Source organism: Phascolarctos cinereus, unplaced genomic scaffold (assembly GCF_003287225.1).
Source record: "Phascolarctos cinereus isolate Bilbo 61053 unplaced genomic scaffold, phaCin_HiC Scaffold_9;HRSCAF=440, whole genome shotgun sequence".
NCBI classification, from domain to species: Eukaryota; Metazoa; Chordata; class Mammalia; order Diprotodontia; family Phascolarctidae; genus Phascolarctos; species Phascolarctos cinereus.
Window position 1 is genome coordinate 261,118,598 of NW_027556402.1, and position 27,207 is coordinate 261,145,804.

The 27,207-nt window shown below is 48.5% G+C and overlaps 1 protein-coding gene across 1 annotated transcript in view; it reads right to left on the reverse strand.

Annotated features, from left to right (window-relative positions):
- SHANK2 (SH3 and multiple ankyrin repeat domains 2) overlaps nt 1-27,207 on the reverse strand; it is a 730,263-nt gene that overhangs the window by 412,230 nt on the left and 290,826 nt on the right. The window contains 2 exon segments of the mRNA XM_078148660.1: nt 3,181-3,294; nt 21,286-21,455. Coding sequence (XP_078004786.1) covers nt 3,181-3,294; nt 21,286-21,455 — 284 coding nt within the window.

Sequence of the window (27,207 nt, forward strand, 5' to 3'; positions counted from 1 at the left end):
CCTTGGGGGAAGGTTGGTGTGAATACACGGAGGAGGGAGAGAGAATTCTGAGTTCCGGAATAGCTATCTGGTCGTCCAGTTTGGCTGGAAGATGGCATGTGTATGAAGGGAAGTAATATGAAATAAGCCTGCAAAGGTAAGCTGAAGCCAGATTGTGGGGGCCTTAAATGTCAGGCTGAGACATTTGCATTTACTCTTAGAAGAATTGGCTTAGTATGCCCAGTGCCCAGCATAATGCCTTGTGTATCATGGGGGCTTTACCAAAAAAAGCTTCTTGAGTTGGATTGCACTAGGGAGCCATGGGAGACTTTAGAGTAGGGGAATGCCCTAGCCCTTCTGGAAGACTGTTTTGGTAGCTGACTGAGAGGTGGCTAGAGGAAGAAGGACTGATAGCAGAGAGAAGAGAGAGAAAGCCTATTACAACAGTCTTGGTGAGAGATGATGAGGGTCTGAGCCAGCATGATGGAGGCAGGGGAGAGAGGAAGAGGGATTGGGGAGGTAGAATGAAGATGAGCAGGCAGCTGGGTGGGGAGGGAGAAATGTGAGGGAAGAGTGGAGGAGGCACCAGGCTGTAAATCCAGGCCTCGAAGGACAGTGGTGGCCCTGCTTGGCAGAGGGTCAGGCTAGGGGAAAAGAAGGGAACAGCTAGGTAGCAATGACTAACAGCCAGTGGCTAAGGCAGGACCAGCTAGATGGAGAGAGATTAGGGCTGGAAAATAGAAGAGAGAGTTACCTGCAGGGAGCATGATGAAGCCATGGGGCCTGACAGCAAGTGAGAGTCTAGGTGCTGGGGGCCCCCTGCCCTCAAGGAGCTGCTTATTTGAATGGGGGAAAGAATGCAGAGAGGGGGGGTTTTGGTGGTAAATAGGGGAATGGGGCTGTCAATTGTCATGCCCTTTAAGGAGCCATGGTTTGACGAGATCCTTGTTCTCAGGCTAAGAGGAAGTGGGGGGGGGTGCAGCAGTAGGAGGGATGGTGGGATGTCTGCCATGGCCCTGGCATCCCAGTGGCTGGAGGGATGGAACATGAAGCATGATCACATATAGCTCTATAGAGTTGGGTAGGGGGAGTCTGTACACACTCACCGGTCAGGACAACTGAGTCCTAGGGCAGAGACCCAAAGTTGAACCCATTACTTCCTCCCACCCCAGTGGACAGGCACGGGATTGGTCTCTGGTGGCCCAGGTCTTGCAGCTTCCTCTACCAAGGAGGAAAAAGTGGGGTGGGGAAAGCAGTGGAGAGGCAGATCACAAGCACTCAGACTGAAGAGGCCCTGATGCTCTACTGCATGGCGAGCTGGACAGGTGGCTAAGATCTCTGAAGGAGAGGGTTTCAACCACTCAATCACTCAACCAAAGAAAGTCACATACAGAACTCTGTGTGATGCCCATGCTTGTGGGCAGGAGATGGGAGATGGTCCAGGAAAGGAGCCTGGGGAGGGGGTGGGGTGCTCAAGTCGACAAAACTGCAGAGAGGCCCAGGAGCAGGGGGACTGAGAAAGGGCCCTTGGAACTCACAATGAAGAGGTACTTGGTGACCCTGGTGGAGGCCACTGCAGTCAAGATGCAGAGGCCCCAGCCAGAGAACAATGGCGAGGGTGGAGAGAAGAGCCTGGATGACCTCTTCCAGGAGTTTGTCTGAGAAAAGGAGAAGAGGTGGGAGGATGTCCCTTAAGGCAGCCACATAAACTCAAAGCAAGTCGGGACTCCAAACATCTTAGTGAGTCAGGTGTACTAGGCAACCCTCACATTTAAGGAGACTTCCATTCTGCAGCCCTCACCATGTTAGTCACTGGAAGTGGAACATGGCAAACAGCTTGGCCCAGGAGCCAGTAGGGAGCCAGGGGCAGGCCCTGGAATCCTCTTCTGGGTCTGTGATCAAGCCTCTTCCCCTTTCTGGGCCTCGGTCTCCTTCTCTGAACCCCAAGGAGTTAGGACTAGAAGGCCCTCCCAGGCCAACCTCTAGGACCCAACTCAAACCCTGGAGAGGCGTTCTCCCTCCAGCCATGTTAGAACAAGAGGCGTATTTCTGGCTTCATAACTGAACTTGGCTTGGAGGGCAGTAATCATGTGCAGGGCAACCCAAGGTCCCCATGAAGCAATCCCGTCACACAGGGAACCAGCTGTTTTCCTAGAGATGAACCAAAGTTAGAACCCCAGGAGAGTGATCCTTAAAGGGCTGGAGTGGTGACGGGAAGGGAGTGAGCATTATAGAGCACCTACTGTGTGCCAGGCACTGTGCTACGTACTTTACAATGATCGTCTCATTTGATTCTCACAACAGCCTTGAGAGGGAAGTGCCTTTATGTTCATTTGATGGTTGGGGAAACTGAGGCAAACAGAGCTTAAGTGACTTGCCCATGGTATAGCTAGTGAGCGTCTGAGGCTGAATTTGAACTTGGGTCTTCCTGACTCCAGGTCCAGTGCTCTAACCACCTGGATATCTAGCTTAAGCATTTCTAGAGCTTGGAAGGCAATAATAACCATATTTCTCTAATGATTTATGGTTTGGAAAGTGATTTACACATTTGTTTTGGTTGATTCTAATACTACTGTCATATTATCCTCATTTTACACATAAGACTGGGAAAGTTTAAGTGACTGGCCCAGGGTCACACAGCCACCGAGTGTCTAAGGAAGGATTTACACTCACATCTTCCTCTGTTGAAGGTGTCTTCTATCCATCATGTTACTAATGGGGAGACGTGACCTGCCGTACCCTGTGAAGGGCAGATTGAGGGGATTCTGTGAGAGCCGTGTAAGGGGAAAGCGCTAGGTTCCACGTATTTGATCAACCAGTAAAGTACTTTCAGCACACGTGTAGTAACCGTGCCTGCAGATGCCCATCCGGGTTAGGCACGCTGAAGGAGACACTGAATTTCAGAGGAAGCATGCTGCCTGCCTACAGGAAGCTAACAAACTGTGAGGCAAAGGACACCAAAGAGCAAACAGCAGTGACCATCTCCAAGACTGCATATGAAGCCCATCAAAGAGACGCAGACATGACTCGGGTGAGTCGGGACCTCCAAGCAGCTCAGGGGCCGCTCCTGCAGGGCAGCTAGAGGGGAGGAATTCCAGCCGATACAGAGTGAAAGCCGCCAGAGGCCCAGGACCAGGCGGGACATTTCTCGTCACTTACTGGTAGAAGAGATGAGCCATTCGGAAAACTCCTAGGCCTTACCTGGCTTGCTTTCATTTGGCTTGCACTGGACCTCCTCCACACAGTCAGCAGGAAACCACCCGATGTGCCCCCGGGTGCTGCCTTCCCAGAAGCCGCCTTCACCAATGCTCAACACTGAGAGAGAGGAGAAACAGAAACACGTTACACTGGTTTTCTCTTCTATATGCGTGTGTAAGTGTGCACACACACATGCACACATATGCATGCTAACACACACACACGCACACAACTGACTTAATATAGGAACTAAAAATGAACTGTCAAAAGGGACAGCACTGAGGAAAAGAGGACCAGAGGAAGAGTATGAAGTCCCTGGTTCCAGTCCCGGCTCTTCTGTTAATGTAATTGATTCACACTGGGGAGCTACTTCCTCTCATTCCACGGCGAGCTCCTCTACGGCAGGGGCTGTCTTTTGCCTCTGTATCTCCAGTGCACAGCATGATGCCTGGTACATAGTAGGCACTTAATAAATGCTTACTGACAAACTCTGAGCACCCTCGGTTTCCCAGTGTTGCTCTAGGGGGCTGGGCCTGGATTTGGCATCAGAAGACCTGGGTGCATATTCGTGCTTTAGTAGCATCATGTGTGCACTCTTGAGCAGGCCACTTTCTTACTCTAGACTCAGTTTCCCCATGTAGACAATGAGGGGATTGAATGACACAATCTCTAAGGTACTGTTCCTGTCCTAGAATTTCTAAAAGGCAGCCAGGAGAGTGAACAAAAGAGCCACAGACTGGGGCTGCTCTGGGCACCCCAGCTCCGATGCTTGGTCAAGAACAAGCTGTTCCATTTCTCTTAGCCTCACTTTCCTCATCTGTAAAATAGGGATAAAAAACCCCCTGAGAGACTATACTTTACAGGAACTGATTGCCATCGTCATCATCATCTTCATCATCACCATCATCACCATTTTGCCCTTCAGCTTTATCTACGCAGAGACCATCTCGGCTCTCAACTTCCTTCCCTGGCACAAAAGGGAGATGTGGAGGGGGAGGGAGCTGACTCATTTTACAGATGAGGAGACTGAGTCTCAGGGAAGTGAAGGCACTTGCCCAAAGGCACACAGGTAGGAAATGTCAGAGGCAGAATTTGAACCCATGACTCTGACTTCATGGAGGGTGATTTTATTTTTTTTTAATATTGTCTCGCCTCAGTCTTAGAAAGTTGTCTGGGGACAATGAAAGGTTATGATTTGCCCCTGGCCATTCAACTGCTGGTATATGTCAGAGGCAGGATTTGAACTCAGTTCTTCCCGACTCTAAGGCTGGTCCTCTGTCCACTGTACCACTGAGCATCTCAAATGTCGGTTGTAATACTCAAATGAAATGCTTTAGCTCCAGCGCCTGGTAAAGCTAAGTGTTAGATCTGTTTCAGGCAGCCTATGACAGAGGAAGAAAGCTCTGTCCACAAAGCTGAAAAGGCCTAACCCAACCCCCTTGAGCATCCTCAGAACACATCCAGGTGGCAGTCCCCTCTTCCCCACTCATCTCTGAGAGGTTAATTGTGAAGAACACCTGGCAGATGCGGGGAGCTGTAAATGAGAAATGTCACCGAGTCCCCAGCCTGGTTCTCTTCTCAACCAGACAGGGAAGCTGCAAAGCTAAAACCAGGCCAGAGCCATGCTGACTTGGTGCTGAAGGTCAGTGGAACGATGAGCCAGGCAGTTAATAAAATGCTGGCTTTACAAGAGCTGCATTTCAGGATCTGAAGAACAAAAAAGTTAGGAGTCGGATGTGGCTGCACATCCCCCGCCTAGTGAAACAGTCCTCAGAAGCAGCTTTCTACGCCAGGAAATCCATGCCAACTCGATGGAGTCCAGCCACCCTTCACCAACGCAGGGCCCCACCGGGCTCCCAGGACGTTAGGAGCTAAAACTGAAGACAGGCCCACTGGGCACTGGAGGGGAGACTCGGGGAGCCGCTCCCCATCAGCAAGCTGCCTGCAGCAGAACAACCATCTGGGCATCTGGTTCTGCTCGGCCCCACCGGGCCCAGCTCGAAGCAATGGGTGGAAGCTGTTGAGGCAGACTGAGGAATCTAGGCCCAGAAAATGACAATTCTGTCGCTGCTCATTTCAATCGTGTCTGACTTTTCGTGACCCTATTTGGGATTTCCTTGGCAGAGACGCTGGAGTGGTTTGCCCTGTCCTTCTCCAGCTCATTTTATAGATGAAGAAACTGAGGCAAAGGGGATGAAGTGCCTTGGCCAGGGTCACACAGTTAACAGGAGCCTGAGGCCAGATTTGGATTCAGCAGGCCTAGTGCTCTGTGCACTATGGCCAGCCACCTGGCTGCCCCTAGCTAAGAGTCAGCTGCGGGCCACTGAGGGAGTGGGAAGGTGGAGCCTTCCCCTCCCCAGAGGTCTTCAAGCAAAGGCTGGGGGCCAACTGCTTGGGGGGAATATGGTGGAGGAGCTGGTCTTTCAAGGAGGGGCTGTGAAGGTCATTTCCATTTCCAGGATTAACCGAGCCCACTCCCACCACAATGACCGCATTACCAATAACAATGACAAGAGTAATAATACCATCTGGTGTTTACACAGCACTTTAAAGCTTATAAAGTGCTTTATGTATATCTCCACGGATGCAGCAAAACAACTCTGGGAGGGAGGTGCTAGTTGTCCTCATTTTAGAGAGGACAAAGGTAAGTGACTTGCCCAGGGTCACACAGCTAGTAAGTGTCAAGTGTCTGAAGCTGGATTTGAACCCAGGTCCTTCTGACTCCAGGGCTGTGCCACCTAGATCCCCCCACCCATCACTTTTTAAAGGATAAACAATCACTTGCTCACAACTGTACTGACCAGGGAGACCAGAAAATTTATGAAAGGGAAAACCTATATGCTAGCCATTCATTTAACACAGAAAAGGAATTGCTGTCCTTCATCTCCGCCTGAATTTCACACACTGACAGCAGGATGGAGAAAAGCGTGGGGAACCGACTTTGGGGTGTGGGGATCACACCAGCTTCTGCACACTGGGGATTGGTATTTTCTGTTCTGGTATCACACCCCTTAATTCTCAAATGTGATAATACATGTAAAGCAATTTGTAAACCTTCATGACATCAACACTAACATTCACCACCATCACCACCATCGTCATCAACTAGTTTATATGACAAAGGTCCTTCTATTCCCCAGTCATGAGGTAAGAAGCAGAGAAAAAGGCCATAGGGGGTGGCATCAGTTTGGGCCTACATATCTTGAGGGGTACTTTCCTTTTGGGCTGGGGAAGAAGCAGCTAAGATTCCACAGAATTCTGACATCCGTGTATCAACAATTGTTCCTGGAGACTTTGCAGATGACCCAGAGCAAAGAACCCAGGGGCTCCCGGCTGGCCACCGTCTCCACCCATAAGTGTGAGGGGACTGGGAGGGCAGAATGAGAAAGACGGAGAACTCTGCTCACCAGACACAAAGACTCGAGTCCGATTAAGGCTTAAATGGAAATTGTACCAATATTTCACACCATTTACCAAAATGAGGTCAAAATAGATACATGACCTAGATAGGAAAAGAGATTTTACAAGAAAATTCGAAGAACATGGACTCTATTACTTATCAGACTTATGGATAGAGAACAAAATTAAATGTAAAATGGATCATTTTGATTACATGAAATTTAAGAAGTTTTGTACAAATAAAACAAATATAGCCAAGAGTAGAAAGAAAGTAGAAATTTTGGGGAAAATTTTTATAGCTAGTCTATCAGGTAAAGGTCTCATACCTAAAATATATAAGGATATATATACACACACATACACACACACACACACACACACACACACACATATAAGAATACAAATCATTCCCCAATTGATAAATTGTCAAAGGATATGAACAGGCAATTTTCCAATGAAGAAATCAAAACAATTTATAGTCATATAAAAATGCTCTAAATCATTATTGATTAGAGAAATGCAGACTAAAACAATGTTGGGATATCATTTTATACCTACCAGATTGGCTAAAATGATTGAAGGGGAATGTGACAAATATTGGAGGGAATGTGGAAAAACTGGGACACATTCACTGTTGGTGGAGTTGTGAACTGATCCAACTGTTTTGGAGAGCAATCTGGAATTAGGCCCAAATAGCTATGAAACTACCTATACCCTTTGACCTAGCAATGTGACTACTTAAGTCTATTTTCAAAGATGAGTAGAGAAAAAAAGAAAAGAAACTATACATTCTAGAAATTCAAAGATAACCTTCACAAGTACAGGATAGAGGTAGGGGAGGATGGCTGGTGCATTTTGTCAGGAAAGAATCTGGGGGTTTTGGTGGACTGCAGATCTATCCAAGTCGAGTGTTGCTATGACTGTGATGCAAGCCTCATCTCTGATAGGCAAGTTTTTGCCTTATCTTGGGGGAGCACAGGCCTCCCAGTCACTTCCCTGACATCTCCATAACTGCTGTGAGTCCCCCCATCCATCTTCCAGCATCCTTTATGTTTTGTCTTCTCCAAGAGAATATATATTCCTCGAGGACAAGGCTGTCTTGGTGGCTTGTATTTGTATTTCAAGCGCTTAGCACTGTGCCTGACACACATAATAACTGCTTAATCTCCTCCCCCAAGCACTTTGGGAAAAATCACTTAGGCAGCTGAGTGCCAGATGCACTGGTCTGGGGAGAGACTTCAAGCAGAGGGAACAATTCAAAGACAATTAGCAGAGGTCTAGGTGGGAGGTGATGAGGGCCTGCCCTGGGGTGAGGGCAGCAGGGTGAGCACATGCATTTAGAAGGGATTTTGAAGGTAGAAATATCCAAATTTGGCCAGTCATTGGATATGGAGGGAGAGAGTGTGGGAGGGAAAAAGGTGACATTGAAATGACGAGCCTGAGTAACTGGGAAGATGGTGGTGTCCTCCGCAGAAATGGGGAAGCTGGAAGAGGGGAAGGTTTGGGGGGAAGACAATGAGTTCTGCTTTAGACATGCTGAGTTTGAGATGCCATGAAGACACAGTGGAGAAGACTGAGCAGCAGGCAGACGGGGAGGAAACCAGGAGAGAACGGTGGCCCAAAGATCGAATGACAAGAGAGTATCCAGGATGAGGGGATGCTTGACATTGTGAGAAGCTCCAGAAAGATGGGGATGGAGAAGAGTCTACAAGATCTGGCAGGTGAGATTTTATTAGTAACATTGGGGAGTGAAGTTTCACTTGAATGATGAGGCTGGAGGCTGACTATGCCTTTTCTGCCTTGCAATGTGATACTGCCTGTTCCCGCCCATGAGGGGCTCTCCAAGGTCCTGTGGGTGGTACCCAGTTTAAGTTCTTGGGAGACTGGGTTCCAGCATCTAGCTGCTGTACATTACCTGAAGAACATCAGTGTTAAATAAAAAATGGGCCCTTGTCTCAGGGAGAAGCTGGTACGAGTGTGAATGTGCATGTATGTATATATGTGTGCGTGTGTGTACATGTATACATGTGTGCTGGGGGATATGGTTTCCTCCACCCTGGGCCCAGTATGGGGGATTGCTGACATCCACTTTCCCATCCCTGCCTTTCCTTGTCTTTGCTCCTGTTCCCAAAGCACTGAGAAGAGCCTATTACCTACATGAGACAGAACCAGAAAATAAATGTGTTCCCCTGCCCTCTCTCGGCTTCCTCGACGTTTTCAGGCTGTCAATGGAAATGTCACTGAGCTGTCGTGGCTCTTTCCTGCCAACTTTTTTCTTTTTTTTTTTTTTGGTGGGGGTTAGGGAAGACTGATTATTCACTTTAGGAAGATTAATGCCATAAAGAAAACCATTTCAGACAGAAAAAGAAAACAGTCCTAGTGCTTATGTATAGACCCAGGGCCCCACTCACACAATGTGGCTGTGCTCAGGGTGCCCGGGGGATGCCCCGGTTGAACACATCCCATTCACTCAGGGTTCTGTATTTCTCTGCAGCCAAGCCTATGACTCTCCCTTTCCCTCCCCAGCTCAGCTTCATTCAGGAATAATTACTAAAGGCTCACATTAAAGCCACTCACAGAGCTTCCACTACTGTACCCACCAACATGCCCCAGTCTGGAAAAATATACAGGCTCCCAGTCAGTCAACAATGACCATCACCGGGCAGCAGAGATGGTGATCTTACAATGGGAAGGGACCTCAGAAGTGTCTAGCCCCACCTTCTCCTGAGCTGGGGTTCTCTCTACAGCATCCCCGAGAGAAGTCACCAAGGCTGTGCTTAAAGGCCTCCACAGTGGGGAGCCCAGTCCTTCCCAGCCCATTTGCGTAGCTCTGAGTGTCAGGAAGATTTCTCTTCCATAAAGCTCAGTTTGCCTCTGGCTCTTCTAGAGATACTTTCATGGCCCCTTAAGGCTGCTTAGCTCCACACTGAGCACGCTCAATTTGTTGACCTGGTCCTCATGTGGCCACTTCTCCTGTCCTGTCCCCTTTTGCTCGCCACTTTATAGACACGCTCCAGCTTACCAATGTTCTTCTTACAATGTGTCACCCAGAGGCGAACACAATACACGATACTGTAAATGTGGCAAATCAGGACGACATACAATGGAATTACCATCTGCTCCATGCTAAACTCTCTTCTTTTCTTAATGCAGCCTAAGTTTTCTTGTAGTTTTCTGTTGAGTCATAATGCTCAAACCCTTAGAGGGGAATTTGAACCCAGGTCCCCAGTAGGAGTCCACTGTCCCTGCCCCCGGGCCTGTTCACCAGTTTATGGAAACAGCCATGGACTAGCAATCATGGGGCTCAGGTTCCAGTCCTAGCTTGGTCATGGGAGGAGCATGTGGCCTTGCTCAGATCTCGCTTTCTTCTGAACTGCCAGTTTTCCTCCTCTCTTAAATAGGGGGATGGCCCTCAATGTGTCTTTAAGGTCTCCATGACTTCAGCATCCTGTGATTCCACTCATATTTACTGAACACAGATTACACACCCACACCATACTCAGTTATAAGGGAGATGCCATGCTTCGTTCGTCTCAACCCTGAAGAAATGAACAGCCCTGCTGTAGAGGCAGGCAGCACCACCTGAAACAATCAGACAAGGCTACTCCCACTAAGAATACCACCTCTTCTACCTGAGGCTGCTTTCTCTGAAACACCAAGATGAGTGACTAATTCACTCACGAAAAGGGGCAAGATGGAACCAATCTACTCTCAGAGGTCAATGGGTGCAGTGTCCTGCAGAACTGACTTGAAGGGGACCACTGCCCTTTCCCACCTGTGCGTCCTGGCCCTGGGAGCACCTAGGAGGTGTCACCCATCACCTGCTGCTGGTTTGGCAGGGACAGATGCCAGCCGATGTGATTCTTGGCTCAGGGGTCTGCCAGGAGGTGTCAGCCGGGCTTCAGACCTGGCTCAGAATCACCCAGGGTTCTGGGCTGTGGATCCACTTGGCTCCTCACTCACTGATCCGGGGGGGGGCACCCAGGTGGACTTCTGGGTCAGCGGAGTGTTTCAAACGAGGATAGGGGATTATTTGATCATTTCTCTTATTTGTACATAATTGCTTACAGGACATACCCACCCCCTTGCCCCTATTAGATCACAAGCTCTGTGAAAGTGAAGCCTCTTTATTTCCTTTCTTTAAATTTCTAGTACTTAGCACAGTGCCTGGCACACAGTAGGTGCTTAATGCATGTCTGCTGACCTGACTTGAATGAAAAAAGCATTTATTTAGTATTTATGCTATACCAGATGCAATGAGCACCAGGAACACAAATACCTAGTGAGACGGTTCCTGCCCACAGGGAGCTTCCATTCAAACATAACAAAGGCCTGGGATGGAATTAGTCCTAGGAGCTCAGAATCCCCTAACTGCAAGGGGCCTCAGAAGTGTATAGCCCAATTTGTGTCTGAAAATGAACCCTGTTCCCAAGTGGCCCTTTGGCATTGGTTTGGAGACTTCCAGTCAGGGTGGCTCCCTCCCACAGGCTGAAAGGGACCTTAGAGGCAATCTAGTCCAACCACTAGTTGGAGTTCCGGAAGGAACATGCCCAGGGTCACACAGGTAGTGATGGAGGGAAGATTTGAACCCAGGTCTTCTGAAGAGAAATGCAGTACATTCATCCTACAATACCACACTACTTCCTGGACCAGTGCAAACCATTCTGGGGTAGTTCCAATGGAAAGTGAGCTTTTCTCTCTCTCTCTCTCTCTCTCTCTCTCTCTCTCTCTCTCTCTCTCTCTCTCTCTCTCTCTCTCTCTGTATAACATATATGTACATAGCACCTCAACTGAATGGAATCAAACTTGAACCCCTCTTTCAGCCCCACGTGTTCTTTCCTTCTGTTTGATGGGGCCTCTTCTCCCTGTTCCTATTCCGTCCTCCTGGATATGGCAATAACCTCTAGATTGGGTCCTTCAATAGGAACTGGAACCCAGTAAGCTCTTAATAAATGCCCATCGATGGATTGGTGGACCGTTTCTTTTTTTGATATACAGGAATGGAGATGTATACCTTCATTGCTTAGCATCATATAGTCTTTTATTTCCAATTCAAAGCCCATCCTAGACCCCCTTCTCTTTAGTTCTAATCTCCCTAATTTATGCAAATGTCGTAGTCTCTTCTGAGCTGCCTGCTGCCTCTTAATCCCCCTAGCTAAATCTCCTTAATCTGTGTTTATCGATTCAGACCTAACCCTAGCACTGCTGGAATGAAGAAAAGGCATGAATAATTTCTCAAGGTAAGCAGGAAGCAGAGAAAGGAAAGCAACTTGTGTTCCTTTAGTGAAAGTGAAAGGAGTGAGTGCAGCACACATCTGGATTTCACACGGGTATCCAAGTCAGGCTGACTGCAACAGAGAATGCTGTCTCTTCAGAAGGAATCAGGGTTCCTTTCTCTCCACAGTGAGACAAGGTCTACAGGGGCAGAAGGGTGATCATGCAGTCATTGGCAGCAGTTTCTTTACTTAACTATTTTTTCTTCATTACAAAGGAAGATACAATCTTGGCAGACTGGTGGGTGATGGCTGCATAGATCCAGACATGACCATTAGGTAAAAATAAAGGGCATCAATAAACTGTTTTTCTTAAAAACTACTTTTGCAAATCATCTACACTTCCCAACATATTCCTCCTTCCTCCCCCCTCAGAAAGCAATTTTTTAGAACAAAAATGTTTTCACATCTATCAAATCTGACATTGTACGTAGTGTTTTACACCCCAAACCTCCCACCTATTTGAAGAAGGGAGGTACAAATAAAACTAGTTTTTTAAAAAATGAAATGAATTCTTAAAAAACAAACTCTAAAAAAACAAAATCAAACCATGAGCTGTGTCTCAGAATCTAGCTCTTGGATCAGTGAGGCTGTCTCATAGAGGAAGCCACCTCCTCTGGCTCTGTGCCTGACCCTCTCTCCCTTAGTGTGAGCCCTATCAGGAAGCCTCCCCCATTCCTGAACTCTGGGAATACCAAATCACAGGATGTTCAGGCTGTCATCAGCCGTGGTACCCCACTTCATCATGGCCAATGAATTTAGACATATTGCGCGGCTTGTATGGAGCTTCTCTGGAAAATTTCCCAGACCAGTTGTTATCACCCAACTGTCAGGTCATAACATTTTGGGCCAGAGTGTTGATATTTCTCTGGAAGGAACTGATCTCTGAAGCTGCCAGAGTCTCTCTCTCAGGTTGACATTTCTTGCTCAAAGTCTTCACAAGGAACCTCAGCCAGGCAGTGATTGATGGTGCAAAGCCATTAATGAGATAAGGGAGTGACAGTTTAGCTTGAAGAGAGAAAAAGGAGGCCAGCTCATAAGCTACCGCCCACTCAAGTCACCCATTCATTTAAGGCCTGTTTTCCAATTGATCTTCTGAAGGGGGATTTTTTTTTTAAGCTTCACTATCCAGTCCTCTGTGGGTCACAGACAAAGGTGCAAATGTTTCTCTAATGCTCAGAACATTTGCAGTCATGGCATTCCTGGATTCAAACTGACACCTGGAGTCTCTGAAAATGGATTCTGCATTCAGCCCCCAGTGAGCCAGCTTTGTGGAGGTCGGCAGGTTTGAGAAAGCTGAGTCAGCACAATACAGTGTCCTGGCCAGAGCAAAAAAAAAAAAAGTCCAATCCAATCAAAGTGGTAGAAGCAGCAATCACTCACTGGGCTGTAGATGATTATTGACTTTTTAATGGCCCCGGTCTCTGAACATGAGCTGGAAGCCCAAGCACACCTGTGGTTAGAGTTACTTTCTTTAGAGTGTGGGGATTCAAAGTCTCCTTCCTCCTGCTGTGGCAATCTCATTGACTCATGGGATCCTAGATTATGACTGGGTAGGGGTTTAAAATTCTAGTCTCTTCTGAGCTGCCCGCTGCCTCTTAATCCCCCTAGCTAAATCTCTTTGATCTGTGTTTACCGATTCAGACCTAACCCTATTTTACAGATGAGGACACTGAGGCTGAGGGTGAGACAGTGACCTGCTTTAGGTCTAAGTGGCAGACCCAGGCTATCAGATGCCAGACAGCATTCCTTCCGTGGTTCCCCACTGCTTACGGTTTTGGCTCTCATCTTTGGAGAGATGACCACCAAGGCCTGAATTCCAGTCCCCCATTTGTACCTCACTGCTGGGCGTGCCCTTGGCTATCCTGTCAACCCCCTCCTAATCTTTCCTTTTTAGGGCCAAGCTCCGTGGCTCTCATTGCATCGTATTTGGTTTTTACTATTCTGTTGCTAATGGCTGTGCTCAATAAGTAGACCTTTCACTAGGTTCTGCCTGCTTCATTGTGCATCAGTCCATATACATATTCCTGTGCTTGCTGTTCATCGTGCAGGCAGTGAGGCAATGACCCCCCATGGGGCTGCTCTACCCTCTTGTCTTCCTCATTTGTCTTCTCCCCTGCTAGGGGCTGCTCAGAGCCCACCCAGCTTGCCTGACTGTCCGCCCAGTGAGGTGGCACAGTGGATGGAGTGCTGGACATGAAGTCATGAATAACCGAGCTCAAATCCAGTTTCTGACACTTCCTGACTTTGTGACCCAAAGCAGAAATTTAACCTCTGTCTCAGTTTCTTCATTTGCAAAATAGGGATAATACCACTATCAATAACCAGAGGTCTTGTGACAGTGTTTATAAATGCATTACAAACCTTAAAGCACTCATAAATTCTAGCTATTATAATATTACTTTATTATACTAATAGTTTTTTAACAGTCAATAGTTACAGTAGATATTATTGTTATAATAAAAGCTAACTTTTATATAGCAAAGCACCTTACAAATATTACCTCATTTGATCTTTATAACAACTTTGGGATGTAAGTGGCATTATGATTCCCATTCTACAGATGAGGAAACTGAGGCAGGCAGAGGTTAAGTGACTTGCCAAGGGTCACATGGCTAGTAAGTTTCTGAGGTCACATTTGAACTCAGGTCTTCCCAAACCCAAGTCCAGAGCTCTATCTACTGTGCCGCCTAGCCAGGATGATGAGGATGGTGACAATGATGACGGCTTAGATGAGATGGGAAACCATGCAACCTTATCATCTGCCCAAATCCTAAAATCCTCTTGCCCTGCCATCTACACTACCTCTGTGCCATGCAGACCCAAACCCTTGCCCCCACTGCCAGCACTGTTAGCTGACCTCCTGAGGAAGCCGGAGGTGCGGGGCCTTGCCATCCAACCTGCACGTTCCCCAGAGGCCTCCAGAGCCTTCCTGCTTGCTTGGCAGCCGATCTTGTCACCATGCACCATCCCTTCCAAGTTGAGTGTAGGTCTCTTGAGAAAAAGGGAGGGCGCCTCACTTTTTTCTCTTTGTATGCTGTCCTTTGCATGGGGTGGTACACAGTAGGTGCTTAATAAGTGGTTTTTCGTTCTTGAATTCAAAACCGTCACAGTCAAGCCAGCTCCTTCCCTTTCTTCACCTCTGCTGCCCAGCGGGTCACAATACGGGCACAGTCCCAAGGCTTGAGTCGTCTCTGGCCGTGCTCTCCCCCGCCCCTCGAGCCTCCGAGTCGGGCCAATCTGCTTTCATCCGCGTCCTGCTTTGCATCCCTTATTGTGACCCTGACCACCTGCCTGGCCTCCTTCAGGGGATGTCTCCTCTCCCTAGAGGCTGTGAAGTGAGCTCAGCTGCAAAATGCTCCACTCAAACACATGCCTGGAAAACCCACAATGTCTCCCAGATGCCTTCAGGAACAAGGCCAAAGTCCTCAGCATCTTTGGTGAGACCCCGTGCGGCTTCTTTCAGACTCACTTCCTCCAAGCGCCCTACACAAAGGCTTCGAGCCAGTCTGGTCCTCCATTCACTCGGCCCTGATCAGACTCCAGGCTTTCCTCCCCTGTGCCTCTGCTCAAGGCCCACCAGCAACACCTCTGATGCTCGGCTAAATTCGCCATGAGATTCCCCAACTGGCTCCTATCGCACTGCCTCCGGGAGCCTTCCCTGACTATGAAAGGTCAGAGCGAGCTTGGGATCCTCAGAACTCATAGACTTCATTTCTGCCACTCCCTCAGCCACGCAGCACGGGTCACTGTGCAGAAGCTCATTTACCGCCACACTGTTACTGCGTAACTCATCGTCAGCGTGCACATGTATGTAAGTGGATCTTCTCTCCCCTGCTAAACTGTAAGGGGCCCCTTCTTGGTACTTCCTGGTACCCTTTCCTCACCACCTCCCCCATGCCTATGAACAGAGGAACTGCTCGGTCAATGGTGACTGATGACTTGTCTGGCCTTGACGGTCCGCACAAACCTCTGAGATACCTTATTATATTCTAGGCACTTGAGAGACGCTGTCATCTCGGCTGGGTTGACAGAAAGTCCTTATGCCTCACAGGCTTCGGTTCTCTGCTCACCATGGTCTCCTTCGTAAAAGATGATGAGATAACTTACCAGCAGTGTATGCTTATAGGCTGCTTCTCCACAAGTTTACAAAGCACTGAGGTCACAAGAACCTTGTGGACTAGAGGGTGCAACTGTTATTTGACAGATGAGGAAACTGAGGCACAGAGTGGCTAAGTGGCTTGCCCACATCATGCAGACAGTAAGGAACAGAGCCAGCCTGGAACATGAGAAGTTTAGTGATCGTTTTCCCGAAGTCAGGAGAATGCAGGATGAAAGGGAGTGGGGAACCCCAGTTGTCCAGTTTGCCTTGAATTGTCACATAATAAAGAGAACAAAGTCAGAAAGGGAGGTTGGAGCCAGACTGTGGAAGGCTTTAATCACTAGTCTAAGTAGCTTATATTTTGTCCTAGAGGCAACAGGGGGTCAGAGAAGGTTTCTGAGTGAGGGTAGGGGAAATGCTATGGTCATACTTGTGCATAAGCTCATCTTGGTAACTCTATGAAGGATGAAATAGAAAAAGGAGAGACATGAAGAGGCAACTATGTTAGTCTAGGCAACATCTGATGAGTAGCTGAACGAGAGGGGCGCCTGTTAGTGGAGAGGAGGGAACACATGGGAACCATGTTATGGAGGCAGAATCAACCTGGCTGGTGAATGGACAGGAGGTGAGGGCTGAGAAAAGGGGAAGAGGCCAAGAGGAGTCAATGCTAAATACAACACATGGAATTGATCACAGGACTTGGAGTCGGGAAGAACTGAGTGTGAGTCTAGGAGACTTTGAGCAAGTCACAGCCTTTCTGGGCCCCAGATGCTTCATCTATAAAATGAAGGGTTTGGAATCGATGAACTCCAAGGTTCTTTCCAGCCCCCCAAAATTATGATCCTATGAGGCCGTGAACCAGGAAGGATGGTGGTCCCTTCCAAAGAAATGAGGAGGTTGGGAGGAAGACCAGGTTTGTAGTGGAAGGTAAGTTTGGTTTTGGGTCTGCTGAGTTTGATGTTAGTAGGATATCCAAGTGATATCCAGTAGGCAGCTGGGAATGGAGTCAGGAGACAGATACATATTGATATCCTCATTGGTGTCATAGGTGATCTGTGAAGCCATGGAGTCAATGAGGTGGGAGAGGGAGGGAGGAGGAGGGAGGGAGGAGGAGGGAGGGAGGGAGAGAGAGGGAGAGGGAGAGAGATAGAGACAGAGAGAGAGAGAGAGAGAGAGAAAGAGAGACAGAGACAGTGAGAGAGAGAGAGAGAGAGAGAGAGAGAGAGAGAGAGAGAGAGAGAGAGAGAGAGAGAGAGAGAGAGAGAGAAGATGAAGGACAAAGCTTTGCTGGACATCTACAGTAAGAATGGGAAGGATGAACTGGTCACATGGTTTCTCTGGGGTCATTCCTTTGGATGGTGACTTGAATGTGGTCAGAAATGATGGCCTTAGACAGTTTGGAGGGACTATCCTTTCTGAATCATAAAAATTATATTGAAAAGGATTGCATACGAAGCGTGCTGCCCGGGGAAAGCAGATCCCAGTTTTCTCCTCAATGAGCTGAAATTCCCCAGAATGGTCTCCAGATTGTGAATCAGTACATGTGCTCATGTGCACAAACATCCAGAGGCTTTGGCTTCCCAGTAATTTATATGCCATTCAAGGAGATCCAGAGCCCAGGAGTCCACACTCTTCTCCCATCTATGGGCATCACTTGAAGGCTCTGTTTCATTGAAGCAATGATGTTTCCGCCCTCCGATGACAAAGATTGCAAGTTTGCTGCTGGAACAAACAACGCTACAAAGATCCTGTGTTTATTCTCGGCCTGAATGGACAAAGATGCCGGCTGGTGAGGGGCAGCTAAATGGTACCCAAATCAACTCAATGGGGATTGTGCTTTCTGGTGCCCTGCAGTGACCTCCTGGCCTTGAGCAGAATGGAAGGGTGAGGGATGGGGCAGGATATGGTGGAGGCTGCTGTGGAAGGTTGGGCTGTTAGACCTCCCCAGCTCCTGGACTTGGACCTCGCACATGAAGCCCCTCTGATTCCAGATGGTCCTTTCCCAGACAGCCATTCCTCTTCCTTTGCTCAGTTCTTACAGTTAGGGACCACTCTCCCAGCAGGGAAAGCAGATAGTTCTGAACCAGAAAAGCAGGAAGGAGCAAAGACTCCCCCAAAGGCATTTTTAAATACCACAGCCCTCCCTGCCCCTCCTGGGCCTCCGGGGAGAAGGGAATGCTTTACAGCGGTGTCACCCTCACTCCCTTTATCTTTTTAGATAATTGTGAGCAGAAATAGAAACCTGGAAAAGAAAAGATTGTAAGCAATCCAGCAGGAGGGTTTTGGGGGCAGGGAGGAGATTTGGAGTTGTAGGCTATGAAGTAATTCATAATGAAATGCAATCATTCATTTCTCAGGAAGCAAGGCCTTTAGTGGCCCAGAATCTGACCTCAGCAGCCTCTGGAGGCCAGGATGGTGTAGATAAGGCAGCCTCCCAGCCACAGACTGGAAAGCCAGGGCAGTGTGAGGCAGGAGGTCACCAGTGTAGACAGGCTCAAGGATAGCCCCCTGAGGGATGGGCTTTTACTGCTGGGGACACAGACATGATACTTAGCCTTAACTGTACCCCAAGCAGCACACGCATGATGTCGTTGAGGGGTTGACTCAGGAGGCATTTTTAGCGAAGCAATACAACCTCCTAATTAGACAACAGTTCTTCCTCCCCTCCCCCCTCCACCTCACACTCAACCCCAACCCATCAGGGTCTCCTTCCCCTCCCTGCTTCCAGAGCAGCTGCCCCCTGCCACGTCAGGGCCTTCTCAGGGCACAGCCAACTGCAGGGTTTCCTCCCTGTGGCACCCATCCCCTGTAGGATATAATTCAGGAAGAAAGTCAGCCCCAACGCGCAGCTTACACTGCTCTCCGCCAATGGCAAAAAAGTGGGGGAGGCCAGCAGTGGGTGGCGGACGGCTTCCCTAGCCCTTAGCCCTGCACCGCTGTCCTCAGGTCCTGCACTCCCAGACTGCTCTGCCTCCGCTGGGCTCCCGCTTCCAAGCCTGAGGATTCCTGAACACTGAACCTGGGAAGAAGCTGCAGCTAAGCTGAACTTCTCAGGGGGTGCTTTGGTTGTGCTTTGGGCCAAGGACTTTCAGGGAAATTGTGCCTCGGAAAATGTGTGTGTGCATGTGCGTGTGTGTATGTGTGTGTGCATGTGTGTATCACTAAAGATGAAACAGGGTCCGTGTGGCTCACAGGTGTACCTAGGCCCATGCAGTCAGAGTGCTGATTCCAGGCATCATAATTTGCAAGGTCCTAACAGCCATTTTACCCCTTCAAAGGGTAGGGACAAAGAAGTTTAAGCAGCTAGTGTGTGAGAATCGTGAATTAAAATGGGAAGTCGCCGGATGGCCTCGTGAGTCCCTGCCCGCTGCCACCCAACAGCCCTGGGATTCCCAGGGCTTCCCAAGTGAGGGGGCGCCCTCCTTGCCTACACTGTATCTGCCTTAGGAATCCCAGGTGAGGATGTCTTCCACCCACGCCCTGGGACCCAGTATTGCTAGGGACAGTTCCAGCATGGAGAAGGGGCAGGCAGCTGGAAGTGGAGTCAGGATGACCTGGGTTCAAATCCTGTATATGACCCTGACTGGAGCAGTGGGGCCCAGAGCACAGCCACTGACCTCATGGTGCCTAAAGTCCCTACCCGGGAGCCGTGGCACAGGGTAAGGAGCAATGGCCCAGAATCAGAGGATCTGGGTTCAAATTCTGCCTTGGGTGCCTACTAGTAGTGTGACCTTTCCTTCCATGATCCTGAGGAGTCCTTCAGCCCTAGGACCCTCTGACCTGAAGAACCCACAGACTCCTGCCTCAGGCTGTCGCACAGGAATGAGAATAAAGGGTGGGGATCAGCGTTTGGAGGAGACACAGGAGACTGAGCAGAAAGACAAACTGGTAAACGGCGTCTCCCGAACACCTCTCTAACTGCCCCCCGACTCTGACCGCTGCTGCACCCGCTTTCTAGTCTCTAAGATGCCTGAGTTTCCTGCATCATCAATTTAATGGCTTTGGAATGGCTTCCACACTGGAGGATTCTGATATGAGGAAGCTCAGGGGCTCTTAGTCCCCCCCAAGGCTCCCCGAGGTCCCCCCCAAAACCAGAGAGAGAAGATCCTTTCTTGGGCTCCCCTGTGGTTGGCCAGGTTGGACTTCCTCGAGGGAGTAGGAAGGTCCCCTCCCCTGGCAAGCCCCCAACAGGCGGGGATCATGGCTCGGCTGGAAGTCAGGGAAAACAGGAAGCAGCAGGCTTGCCCAGCTGGGCCTCTGGGCAGTGGGAGGCAGGTACGAGGGCGGGGGACGCCATGTAGAGTCACATGGCTAGGGAGCTCCAGGAGGGGACAAGGATGACGGTGTGGAGGAGCAGAGATTCTCATGGCCCTTCAAAGTTTGCAAAATGCTCCACAGATATACAGCTCACACACGCAGAAGGATACAGACCTCAGGCATCATTATGCCCATTTTACAGGTGAGGAACCCAAGGCTCAGAAAGGGGCAGGGTCCAGGGTCACAGATCTAAGGGGTCAGAAGCAGGCTCTGAAGCCCTGCCTTGCTGACTCACAATCAGACCTAGGAAACATGTTTCGCTGCTTCTCCGTAAGACAAGGCAAGTATGTCTGCCCTAGGAGCAAGCCCACCACAGGTTATGGGAACAAGGAGAAAGACATGGGGTCTAGCCCTTCCCCTGCTCCTAAATGACTGTGTGTCCTGGAGGAACAGTTACTCTCCCCGATCTCAGTTTTCCCCTCTATAGAATGGGTGGGTTCTAATATTTGCTGCTTCTAGACACGGGGGGCAGCCTGGGTTAGCCAGAAGAGCAAGGGATGTATCTGGAGACTGAGAGACCTCGGTTCAAAGCCACGTCTGCTTCCTCAGCACATGTGTTCCCTTGTCCCAGTTCCCTGACCTCTCTGGGCCTGAAATGAATTAGGCTGGACTATGTGGCCTCTCAGGTCCCTCCCGGCTCTCAATTCTATGACCGTCTGTGTTGGGAACAGGGGCAGCTGGGTGGTGCAGTGAGTAGAGCCCTGGCCTTGGAATCAGAAAGACTCCCCTTCCTGATTTCAAATCCAGCCTGAGACATCTACTAGCTGTGTGATCCTGGGCAAGTCATTTCACCTTGTTTGCCTCAGTTTCCTCATCTGTAAGATGAGCTGGGGAAGGAAAAGGCAAACCACTCCAGTGTCTCTGCCAAGAAAACCCCAAATGGGGTCACGAAGAGTTGGACACGACTGAACAGTTTGGGAACTGAGAGGCCTCTCCTGAGAGCGGGGCATTCAGCCACAGGTGGGCAAGTAAGTACCTGGGGAAAAACCAAGGACAACAGCAGAACCTGAAGCTGACCTTTGACCCTGTCGCCCCGGTGAAGGTGGATCTCTCCATGGACTTGAGGTTGATATGGCTTTACGACAACAAACAGTCTCCCAGGCACGGCACTGTAGAGCTTGCGCTTTGGCCCCGGGTAGTCAAAGGCGGAGATGGCGTCCTTGCTGGCACCAGGAGCGAAGCCGGCGCTGGAGAAGAGGAGAAGAAACAACAGAAGCAGATGGAGATCAGGCTTTTTTTTGCTAATCCAGGTCTTCCCCCTCTCCCAGGCAGGATTCAGTGACCCTGCAGTCACTCACTGTCTGTAGGGAGATCTTTCCTAGGGGGTCAAACATTCCCCACGTGAAGACTTTTAATAATACGAAAACATGTTTTGCATGACTGCACATGTATAATCTACAGCAAACTGCTTGCCTTCTCAAGGAGGGAGGAAGAGAGAAAATCAAACTCAAATTAAAAAAAAAGAGTGTTAAAATTTGTTTTTTCATGCAATTTAGAAAAAAGTAAAATAAAATGTAAAAGAATGAGGATTTTTAATAAAGAAAACCGGGAGACCCAGTTAGCACAGCCCACCTTTCAGGAGTTTACAATCTACGGATGCCTCAGGATCTTGGCACACTCAGCCATACACAGCAGTGGCCTCTCGGCCTGCACCTCCCTCCCCCCATCTTTCACTCCCCCAAAGAGGGTCACATTTTCATTTGGACTTCAGACAGTGCCCAATGAGATCTCCGTAGTGTTAAATTTGGACTGAAATGAGAAAAAGGGAGTTTCACAGTAAAGTGCTTTTTGAAATTTCTCCTTTCTGTAACTACCCTGTAATTTTCTCATCTCTGTTGGTGAAAAGGGCCTAATACTTCATTTTTAAGGAGGAAAAAATGAATATGTCCAGCCATTTTCCTATCAGTGATAATCAGCAGCTGTCACCACAAATGGATTTCTTATGAGGTCTACATGGCAAATGGACGACCAGATGGAGGACCCGAGTAGGCCTTCCCAACTCAGTCAGAAGACTGCTGATGGACACAGCCAGTGGCTGATCGACCGATGAGGCCAACGACTTCTGCAGCTCTGCCTTGGCTTCAATCCAATTCACCTGTGATGTCATTGGCCCTCTTCCAGGATGAAGAATGGACAGCAGCAGCATTAAGTGCCTACTGTGTGCTAGGCGCCGCTGAGCATCAGGGCTATGAAGATGGATAACAACTCTCCTGCTGTCAAGGAGCTCAACCAAACCGGGGACATGACATGGAAAGAAGCACCCGGCACTGACGAGCTGTGATCTGGAAGGGACAGAAAAGTAACTGGCCCAGATTGAAAGGAAGACAAAACTGATGTCAGCATGAGAGGCCGTGCAGAATGGAACTGAGAGCCTTGTCCTGGGCCCAGGACACTTGGCCTCTGGTCTTCGCTCTGCCACGCCCTTGCTGTCTGATTAGAAACTCATCCAGGGAAGAGGCCAAATCCTCTGTGCCGTGCACACACTAGGTGCTTAATAAGTGCTTGATGACTTGCTGAAGTCATTTAATGTCTCTGGGTATCAGTTTCCTCTCTGTTAAATGAGAGCATTTAGTATTCCCTAAGACCCCTCCCAACTCCAACCTTCCATGAATCACAGACTCAGAGCATAAGCGCTGGAGGGAGATGGTGGCAGGCATCTAGTCCCACATCCATCATTGTTCAGATGACGAAGTGACTTGGCACAGTCTCTCAGGTAGCAAGGGGCAGAATCAGGATTTGAACCCACATCTTGCTTCCAAACTGAGCACCCTTTCCAGAAGGCAAATTGACTATGGACTTTGATCCACACCAGGAGCTGCTGTTTTTCAGCATCATTAGAGGAAAGAAGTTCGTTTTCCAAGATCTTAACAAATTCTACCCTTTCTCCAAAGAGGGCAAGGCTGTTTCGTACTCGTCACTCCTTATGAGTGACTTAGTGCATAACACTGGACTAAAGGTCATTGAAGCCGTCTGATACCCTGGAGCCCATCACAAATGTAGGGTGGATGAGGAAAGGGCTGGGAAGCCTCTCAGGGCAAGTCTTCCGTGGGGAGGGTCCATACTGCAGAAGGCGAAGAGCTTATCTGCCATCACTGCAAACCACAGGGAAAAAATACAGACCAGCTAACTATGAGGGAGGCCAGCAGGAGGCCAGGCAATAGCTAGGAAACAGCAGGACCCATTAGTTCCTGGAAACAAAGATGAAAGGAAGAAACCAGAAAGCTAAAGCTGCCATAACAAGGGCACCCAAGACAGGACAGAGGCAACAGTGTGCGTTCCGAAGCCACTGTGATCCTACGACACATGACAGGGAGACCTTCTACTCTGCCTGGGCAGGGCACACCTGGAGAGCAGGGGTCACCTCTTGGCCTCCCATCTAGGGAAAGCTGATGATGGGACAGCATGGGATTGTATGTGGAGTGTTGGACTGGAGGTCTGGGAGGCACGGATTCAAACTTTGCCTCTGAAACTCACTGGAAAACCATCTGGCTGTCATTTCATTTCTCTGAAACCCTGTTTCCTCCTCTGTAAAGTGAGGATGACAAGACCCCTTCCTGCCAGGCCTGCTGTGAAGTCCCAATGAGATAACGGGATGTGTGTTTGGGGAGGGGAAGCTGATCTCTAGTTGCTGATCTCTAATTGACTCCCCTCCTCTTCCCCACTAATTGATACAGTCAAAGAAAACAAGGGACAGATAATGAGGTGCTAAATGAACTGTGAACGTGTCCAGCTATCTCCTTACAAAGTGTGAACCAGATTCTCGATTGAATTAAGGGGCAGAGCCCTGACCAGGAGATAACTGGCCACACTCCCTTGGGCTCAGGCTGAATCTCCAGTCCTGGTCTTTAATAATTTTGTGGCTTGTGATCCTGCACCTGAGCAGGGGATATGGGGGAAGACGGGATTTCTCTTTCCTCTCCTCCACCAGCCATGGAACCCAGCATCAAAGCTTCTCACCAAAGAGGGAGCCTCCTATCCAGAAAGTCAGAAGATACTTTGTGTTTGAATGTAGTGGAAGAAAGATACATTTATCATATGCCTAAGATAAGCCAGGCAGGGTTCTAGGCACTGAGGATGGAAAGACAGAAAATGAAAGTCTCTACCCTCAAGTAACTGACACCCTTTTATTTTCCAGATGAAGCACCAATAAGGGGTAACCATGGACATCCTTACAAAAGACTGGAAAAGGTACCGTCTCAGCCATGTATCGGACAGCCTCCTTACAGCAGGCGTCATTTTGTACACTAGGATCTGAAACAGGACTGGCCTTAAATGGGCCACTCACGTGAGAGGCCGTGGCCAGGCCATTCTTTGGGAAAGTGATAAGGCTTGCCCTACTTAGCACTAGAAGACAGCACTAGTGTGACTCAATGCATTAACCGTGGAAGCGACCTTACAGATCATCTAGTCAGCCCATTTTATATATCAGGAAACTGAGGCTCAGACAAGGCAAATGACATAGACTTGACCTGGACAATGAGATCTGTTCAAAAGGAATCATCACCTTGGGAGGTGATGAGCTCTCCATAGGACAAAAGGCGGGATGATCACTTAAGAGGTATTCTACAAAAGGGGCTCTTGGCACATAGCAGGCTCTCCAATAAAGCTGATTGATTGATTGCTCATGTAAAGGCTGAATTACATGGTCCCTGAGGTCCTTCCAATTTTGAGTCTGACATTTATATCCTCAGACCTTCCATGATACACTTTGGAATGCTGGAGATCCAGCCTGTGCGTTTGGGAAACATAAATGGAGGGTGTGTGCCAGATACTACTCAGTCACTGAGGCTGCCTTCATTCTGGATGGTGAGGGCAGCCTTGCTGTGCCCCACCCCTGCCTCGAGGCTCTCTTGGGGAAGCACGTGTTGGTGTCAGCAATGACCCTTCGCAGCCTGGGGCAAGCAGTACCAGCTGTACCATGGAAAAACGCTGCCCGACTATCTCACTGCCTTAAAAAAAAAAAAAAAAGGAAAAGTCTTCCAGGAAAACAGATCCCGTCTACAAGACACCAACAGCTGAGTTATTTATTGTGTTAATATGCTTCCAACCTGTGGTCATTTCGGTGGAGGGAAAAGAGCCAATTTGATAATTCAGTAGAGGTGATTTAAGGATTAACTGAGTCAAATGAGTAGATTCCATTAGCCCCAAGAATCCTCAGTCAATAAATATTCACAGATCAACCATACTGGGCCAGCACAGGTGCCTAGGAAGGAGCACTCTTACTCATCTGAGGAACCATTTGGTATTATACAATAAATCCAGTTCAAATAAATAAATAAAATAATATTAATATTTACTATTATATGAATGGCATTCATACATGTTAATATAATATAAATATTAAAGTTATCACTGATGCTAGGCACGCTTGATATAAAGATAGTTCCTACCCCTAAGAAACTTACATTCTCCTAACAGGAGAACCCCTACTCCTCAAGATGGATATAGATAAATACAGTACAAGGGAAACTGTGAAGACAGAGAACATGAAAGGGGAGGGTCAGTGAAGGCTACACAAGAAAGTGTGAGCTATGCCTTGGGGCATGCCGGGAGAGAGGGCACGACAAGCATGAGGAGAGGCTTGCACAGAGGGGAGAGACAAAGTACTGAGTTTAGAGGAAGATGGAGAGAGGTGGGCTAAACAATAGCACGAACAGATGCATGTGGAACTTTTGGAATAGGGAGACCTGAAGGTATTCATCATGAGGATGTTTGCCTTCCAAATTGGAAGATCTCAAGTGGAGTGCTCCAGGGATCTGGGTTTGGGTTCATATTGCTGAATTTTTAAGTCTGTGACTCTAATAATGCCACAGAGGGTGGGATCATCAGATCCACAGATGACATAGTGCTGGGAGGGATAACTCACCTACTAAATAATAGTGACAATAGTGACAATAGCTGTCTTGTCAACAGATCTTCCCAACACTGATCCAATTCTGATAAGATGAAATTTCTTAGGGATAAATGAAAAATACTTGGGTGTGGATTGTTCTAGGTGGCCACTTAGGGTTCTCTAAACATCCAAAGAGTTTTGATGATTCTGGAAATTAGACTCCCTGAAAGGGATGTGATAAGAGCCTGAAAAGGCTGCATTCTATTCCATACTGGCAGTCAGGAGCCATGGAAGATTTCTGAGCAGGAAAGAGGCACGTGCTCTAAACAGGTGACTTTGCCAGCTGTTTGGAGGATGACTTGAGGAGGGGAAAGACTGGAGGCAGGAAGACCAGGTACAAGGCTATTGTGACAGCCTAGGTAACAGAGGGCATGGCTTATCTTCAGAAATTATTTGAAATATTGATTTAAACCCCACTGGCTATAAATTATCTCCCACGTATTGGTGGGTGAGCTAAAGGTTTTAATCAGAGAAATAGCAAGTAATTTCTTCTTTTACAATCCTTAAGGCATAGAAAGGAATTCTCTTAACAACCCTATGAGCTACATGGTACAAACACTGTTGCCTCATTGTACAGATGAAGAAACTGAGGCTCAGAGTGGTGCCAAGATTTGCCCCAGGTCACACAGCCATCAAATGTCTGAGAAAGGATTTGGACTTGGGCCTGGCATGGCTTCAGTTCCAAATGTCTTTCATCACACTGCTTCTAAAATAACAGCGAAATATATTGGGCAAAGAAATCCTGGCTACTTTGGGGATAAGCAAGCGACTTCTGGTTTTCTTTCAAGGATTGTTAAGAATTTAGAAAAATACGAAGAGGGCAGTACCAACACACTTGGAGAGGTCACACTGTCCTGGAGAAGAAGAAAAGTAAGTGAAATACAATGTGGAAGACCTAATCCTTTAGAGAACATTGTCCATAAATTAGACCTAATGTACCTGGCCCATCCAAGCTGCCTATCCTTATCTAAGGATGCCCAACCACAGGCCTTTGAATCCAGCAAAGCATTGCCTACTTCCCAGCAGCCACGTCCTCTCCCCAGCAC